This window comes from Lichenostomus cassidix, chromosome 1Aa (genome assembly GCF_008360975.1).
Source record: "Lichenostomus cassidix isolate B80296 chromosome 1Aa, HeHo_3.0, whole genome shotgun sequence".
Taxonomy (NCBI): Eukaryota; Metazoa; Chordata; class Aves; order Passeriformes; family Meliphagidae; genus Lichenostomus; species Lichenostomus cassidix.
In genome coordinates this window covers 24057243-24064208 of record NC_139480.1, presented here as the reverse complement: position 1 = coordinate 24064208, position 6966 = coordinate 24057243, and the positions used below count along the sequence as shown (strand labels likewise).

General features: G+C 36.8%; 1 protein-coding gene across 2 annotated transcripts in view; it reads left to right on the top strand.

Moving 5' to 3' along the window:
- TES (testin LIM domain protein) overlaps positions 1 to 4589 on the top strand; it is a 37149-nt gene extending 32560 nt beyond the window's left edge. For both annotated transcript variants that reach the window (XM_085042768.1, XM_085042773.1), the window contains 3 exons: positions 1041 to 1256; positions 1784 to 1942; positions 3134 to 4589. In XM_085042768.1, coding sequence (XP_084898894.1) covers positions 1041 to 1256; positions 1784 to 1942; positions 3134 to 3325 — 567 coding nt within the window. In that variant the 3' untranslated portion in view covers positions 3326 to 4589. The remainder of the gene's footprint in view (positions 1 to 1040; positions 1257 to 1783; positions 1943 to 3133) is intronic.
- The last annotated feature ends 2377 nt before the right edge of the window (positions 4590 to 6966 follow it).

Sequence of the window (6966 nt, the reverse complement as noted above, 5' to 3'; positions counted from 1 at the left end):
TTTAGCCTTGGACATGGCCACTTACCCTAAAAATTTTCAACCTGTGACATTTGGTTACCTGGAGCTATTTGCTAAAATTTCTGTATATCTTTTGAAATTGTCTGGCATCTGGGAGCTGATCAATATGCCTTACAGCCAAGGTACTTCATATGTATTTTATTTTTATATGCACACACAATTAAAGCCATTTGTGGCTGGGCTTGAAGTGATGTGAGTCATAGAGGAAAACCTTCCCAGGGTGTTCAGCCCAGTCCACAGACCAGCTGGAGTGCAGGAAATGCCAAACTGGTGATTAAACTGTAGATAAAATTTTTTTTGGTTCAGTAACATAAATCATCTGTGTTTTTTTACTTGATGGCAAACGCTGTAAGCAGGTATAGGGCAGAAGACTAACTACGAACTCTCTGGAACTATTTGTAGTGTAGCTATGTATGTATGCTTTGTAGTTTATCCATAGTCACTCTCCCTGTCCTGAGATCATTAATCACAGACTGTTGGACAGCAGCCATGAGTGACAAGCATCCATAGAACACAGCTTTAAACAGAATCAGTTTGAAATATTCACTTTTTTTTTTTTATTTTCCTCACCAGTGATTCAGATATGGCTTGGTCCTCTCATGACCTCTAAGTGTAGCCATTTTCTTGTCATGCTTTCTAGTCATAGTTGGTTAGCTTGGATGGAGGCTCGTTATTCTCTCCTTGTTCTTGAGTATGTAAGGCTCACAGAGCGTAACATGAATTTTAATTGTCTTTTTTTTAAACACTGGACTGTAATTGCAGAACATGAATATGGCAAAGTACAAAATCCTTTTAAGGAGCACTAATGCTGACAGTAGAATATGTATCATCTTGAATTTCCTAGTTAAACCTGAAGTATGGTACAGGTATATCCTGTACTACTACTGTCTATTCATGGGATTAAACTAATGCTTTAATTTCAGTCTGAAAAGGTGGAATTTATTAAATATATCAATAATAAGTCATTTTTATAAATATACCTCTCAAATACTTAATTAACTTGGTAATAACCTCTTTTCCAGTCCTGCTATCACTGCAAACTGGACATGAAGGAAGGTGACCCAGCTGTGTATGCAGAACGTGCTGGATATGACAAATTGTGGCATCCAGGTTGTTTCGTCTGTTGCACCTGCAGTGAACTTCTAGTAGACATGATCTATTTCTGGAAGAATGGTAACCTGTATTGTGGAAGACATTACTGTGATAGCGAAAGACCCCGCTGTGCTGGATGTGATGAGGTAGGAAGTATTGTAGTTCTTTCTTCTAGTGTGTAAGTTTGTTCCCCTGAGAAGTGATTAAGAGTTTTGGTGAAACATTTCAGTGCAGGAAGATGATATGCCTTCACCAGTTTTAATTGATATGTTAGTAGCAAAGAACTGAAACCAATATGGACCCTCCACATTCAGGAAGATGCACAGTTTGCTTTAAATTTGGTGGGGATTTTGCACAGTCTGTGGGAACATAGTATGTGATATGTGAGGCAAATTCTTCTGGCAAGTCCCAGTTACGCAGTTGTTTCCTTATCAGGGACACTAGGGGCCAAACCAACCCTGGGCAGCAGCAGGGAGCAGCTCTCCTGGGGCCTCTGGCATCTGTGGGTTCTTGGGAGCAGCATGGAGACTTTTGGGAAACAGTTAAACAATAGTGGAACCACTGGGAGGTCCTTGCAAATTACAGAATATCCAGAGGCTAAATTTATTAAAAGGTACAGTGTTCAAATGAATGTACTTGTTTACTTGTATACTTGTTTATATCTTCCTCATAGCTAATATTCAGCAACGAATATACTCTTGCAGAAGGTCAAAACTGGCATCTGAAACACTTCTGCTGTTTTGATTGTGATTGTGTTTTGGCTGGGGTAACCTATATAACAATGTATGACAATCCAGTCTGCAAATCCTGCTACATGAAGAATCATGCTGCGGTAAGGTTCTTACAGATGTCTTAGTCTTTCTTGTGAAGGAAGGGAACATAAGTCTATGGAGCTTCAAACTCTTTTTCTGAATCTAGGAGTATCTGAAGAATATAAATTGAATGTGTGTTCAGGCTTGAGACAGGCATCTTCTTCCCCTTTGAAAAAAACTAAACAAACCCAAATTTAGGCAGGCAAGTGTTTTGTCAATTCATAAAATTGAACAAAAGCCACTGCGGTGGGGGAGAAACCTGTTGGAAAAAAGCCTTGAACCTAGGCAGTGGTGAAGCTGCATTTGGTAACAGGAGTGGAATAGGTGAAGATGAGTGATGCTGCTAAATGTTTAGTTCTCATCAGTTGTAGTCCATTGAGATAGGTGGGAATTAACTTCAGCTGATCTGCTAAAAGCCTGTAGTGGTAACTGCAATTTAGGTACTTTTGTTTATTTCTAACCACATGTGTTATAAAGGAGAGTGACTTACAGGATAAAGCTAGAAGTTTGGAAAATAATGGTAGTTCTCAATTTGTGGTTATGCTGGAAACTAGTCTGAGGTGATGGTCCATTCATATCTATAAATAAATTAGTTACTAATTGGGGGCTCAGTCTAATGTGCATCTAGATGGTGTACGTGGAGAAAAAAATACTGTCTCTTGTTGGCAGTTCATAATATTCTGAAGTAGGTGTGAGAAATTGTTTTTTTGGAGAGGCTTTTTTTTTTCCTCTTAAAACATTAACTTTCTCAATCTAAATTATAATTTGTGAACAACCAGGTTTCAAGATTAATTAAATCCAAGACTCTAATAACCTTAAACTGTTTGGCATTGCCACACAGCTGTCAAAGTGCAGGAAGATTGGTAGCTAATCTTTTCACATATTTAGGTTAATATATGAAGATCTGTGCTGTTTGACATAAAAGGTTTTCATCAATATTTGAGTATTGGGAAATCCTAACCATCATAATTGTTTAAGCTTAGTCCCAGCAGCAAATAACTTGTGTGTCCATTTTATTATTCTGTGCCCTCAGCTGAATTCTAATCAAAACACTTTAAAAATAAAAAATTCAAAAAGGCTGGAGACTTTTATAAAAGCCTTCTTTTAGCACCTGTCTCTCTCCTTCAGAACCATTTAAGAGTTCCAGGTTTTATTGGACTTGAAGAGAGCGTGTGTGTGCTTCATTTCAGTGTTGTTTTATTTCTAAACAGATCTGCCAAGGCTGTCATAATGCTATAGCTCCAGAAGTTCAGCGTGTGACATACAACAACTTCAGCTGGCATGCTACGCAGGACTGCTTCTTGTGTTCCTGTTGCAGCAAGTCTCTAATTGACCAGAAGTTCATATCTGTGGAAGGGATGCTTTTTTGCTCAGTGCAATGTAAGGAAAAGATGATGTCATAAAAGATAATATCATAAAAGAAGACTTGCACAGAACTAATCAAGTGTTGCTGTGTTCCAAAGGCTCTTGCATTTCTACTGTAAAATATATAGTGTCAGGGCATTTAAAATTATTGAAAGTATTAAATAGCACTTCCCAAAGATTTTTTTTTAATGTCTAAAACTTCCTATGTAATCTTTATTTCTTAGCCACAATAATACTTTCTTTTCGGGAAGACTGTTCCTAAGTCTTATTTCAAATTACTTCATGTAATTGAAATGTAAGAAAAAATGTGTTACAAACTTCGTACATTCTAAGGGAGCTCTTCACTTTGAAGAATCTTTTTGCTGTATCTTGTCTAATAGAACAAGAAAATGTGAAAATGCTCCAATTTACCTTGTTTTGTATGATAAATGTAACTCTGCCACCTCTGGTTCAGCTAATTTATCATTTTTATAGTTTTTGTGCTTTCATCAAGCACTTTAGACAAAATTATCAGTTTCACTGCCATGTACAGCTTTGTTCTCCTGACTTCAAGTATGCAGAGAAAATGACACTTAAAAAAATTAGCCTTTAATGATTTCCTTGGTTTTGACACATGGTTTCTTGGGGGATAGTGACTACTCGTATGTCTAGTTTTGAAAGTAACTCCACCAGTAGAAAACTGTCGGCGGATGTTTTTTCTTAAAACTGTTCATGCCTGGAGAAGCTTTAATTTCATGAATACTAAAGTTATGTTATAGATAGAGGGTGGGGGTTGTTGGTGTTAAAAAATAAAAGCAGGTCTTGTTAGAGAAAAGAAAGTCCACGAGAAGTAGTAGGTGTCACTTTTAGCCTTTCAGAACTAGCTTCTGTTTTATATCATGAATGTTCCTTTCATAAGTTGTGCCTTCTGTTAAGAGGGATGTGACACACAGTATTGTATGCATTTCCAAGAATGTATTTCTGTGAACGGATCCTGCTTAGGCTTTTGATTTCTTAAGTTTGAACCAAAGGACAAAGAAGTCTTTCCCAGAAGACTTCCAGTATCTGAGTGAAAAAATTCACAGCTGTGTATTAGCTTTGCTTACTAGGTAAACCAAATGTGTGGTTCTTTCTTTTTCTTAAGAATTACAGACCTACAGTGAAGCTTCTTAGTTATCTTTGTGCCAAATACTGAATGGGGAGTCTTTGGCACAAATACTAATTAATTTTTTTAACTCTATGCAAGTCTTATGTTCAGTTCTTGTAAGTTTTATGGTGATTGTATTGTAATACTTAAAAATAAAATTAGTGTTTTTCACTTAAGTTGTCTACTAAGTCTGTTCTTGTTAAATCCCCTTCAGGGGAGGCAAAGAGGAAGGGAAATGTTCCTGTACTTTACTTTTGCTTGGACATTATTTCCAAAAAACTGAAGGCCTGTATTGTTATACAGTGGTTACTGTCTTGTGTAACATTGTTAATGTGCTTATAGGTGCAAAACAGTGGGTCTTTTTCCAACAAATGCACAACTTCAGAACTCAGTGTTATTTTTTGTTAACAGAAACTATTTTAAGACATCGAATGGGAAGTTTTGAATTCATACAAGTGAGGTAATGTTCTGAGAAAATAAAGTGCATTGTGATCCTTTGAGAGCTGCAAAAATAAGACCATTGAGATACACTGTGATTTTAAACGTTGTCTAAATTGTAAACTTTACATCCATGTTCTGGAAGACTGTACAGCTTTTCTCAGGGATTCTCAGGAAGTACAAAAAAGTCTATGTATTTCAGCTTATACCAGTAGGGCTGTATCCTTGCCAGATTTGCAGATATAAACCAAGGAACACCAGAATGTCTCAGTAAGAGAAGTTTTTCCATGTAAGTGCTACTTAACCTGTAGCAGGACATGCTGTGAGAATGCTGTTTGGGGGTGGGATAAAGCCTTATTTAATGATTATCCATAAGAATGGCTTAATAGTTATTGGGTTTTATGTGTCTTGAGTACATCTGTCCTCACCCACTCACTAACATCTCTTCTAGAAGATGCAGCTGAGCTTTGTACAGAACTGTGAAAAGATCTTTTGCACCTTTCCCTGCCCTTCCCTTGCCACCCTGTGTAACATCTTTCTCATTAATGTGATTACTTGCACTGATAGCAGTCCTACATTTCACTTTAAAATCTTGTTTTGAACAGTTTTGTTTATTAAACTTTATTTTTCTGTAAGCTTCATTTAAAAGGCCAAGCAGGAGATACCTGAGGGCTTATTTATTCCATCAAGACACAATTGCTAAAGAAATTTGTGTCAAACCAAACAATTTCAATAGTCCATCAGCTTCTGGGACTCACATTTTCTGTGCCTCTTCTGAAGCATGTTGGCTTGCTGGCTTTAGCTGGCACTCTCCTTGAGTATCTTCCCTTGCCTGCTTGAATCCTTCTGGCTCTCCTCCCTGGAACCTGATGTATCTAGGTGTTTCTCCTATGGGATATCCAAAGCTTAATTTCTGTTCATGCAGTAATTGGAAAGGATCATGTCATAAGAACATCAAGTGTAACGTACCAGTGATACAGAGAGTAGACAAAGATACTGCTGTGTGTCTACACAATAGCTCAGAGATGATTAGGAGTGCTAAACTGTTCTTGTAATGAGCTAGGAAGGAATTTATGTTCCTTCAGATAAAAGCTTTTTGTGTTAGGTAAAAATATGTCAACATACTGGAGCTTGAAAACAAGCATTAAAGAGATTTCATTCTGTCACTGTCAAAATAAAAATATTGGCAGTAAAGTGTTGGGGTTTTTTCTCTTGCATTTTTTGGCTATTTTATTAGAGGTCCCTTTGGATCTATTTATCTTAATAAACTAAGAATAGAAGCTGGAAGCTTTTGCATACTTCAGTAATAAAAATATATACTTTCCAGATGAAATTTTGACCTCTCTTGAATGTGAAGTTCTTTGCTTAAAAGTAGAACTTTGTTGGTAAGAAAGTCTTATAAGCAGTCGTTTTAACAACAAAATATTTTTATTTAGAAGAGCTATCCTGTGAGTCTGTAAAGTTGAGACTGGTAAAAGCTTTGCAAAAGCTTTTAAGAACAAAGCTAAGGAAATACATCTTTGAATTAGTATATTAGTATATTAGTATACAGATAGGTATACATGGTAAGAATAATCTGTAATTTTTACTGAGATTTGGATTACATTTCAAACGTAGTATAATTATTATACATATGCTAGAAATAAAAGATACTTTAAGCAGCTTTTGTATGTATTTTTTACCTCTGGAAATCCAAAGTTTGTGTTTTAAAAGACATGCTAATGAGCTATCAACACAACTTCCCATTTGCTTGCAGAATTTTAGGTTTTGAGTTTTACAGAACACAGTTAATGGTGTCAGGACTGTGGAGTGCCCTGTTTTATCCTAGAACTGACAGGAGCCCAGTCCAACAGCTCCTCATACCTATTGGGTTCCACTGAGTGCAAATGTTATTTTCTTTATAGTTTTTGGTGTGGAACACACGGAAGGTTTGTTCACCTTTTGTATCTCTGAATGAGCAAAGCGTTTGCTTCTAGAAGTGGGAAGTCTGGATTCAAGGCTGTCCCCAAGCATTTTTGCTCTAAATTCTGCCTCGCACCTTCTGGGAGAATGCCCCAGCCATCAAGCTGTGGTGTCAACTCCAAGTAAGCACCCTTTATACCATCTGTTGTTAGT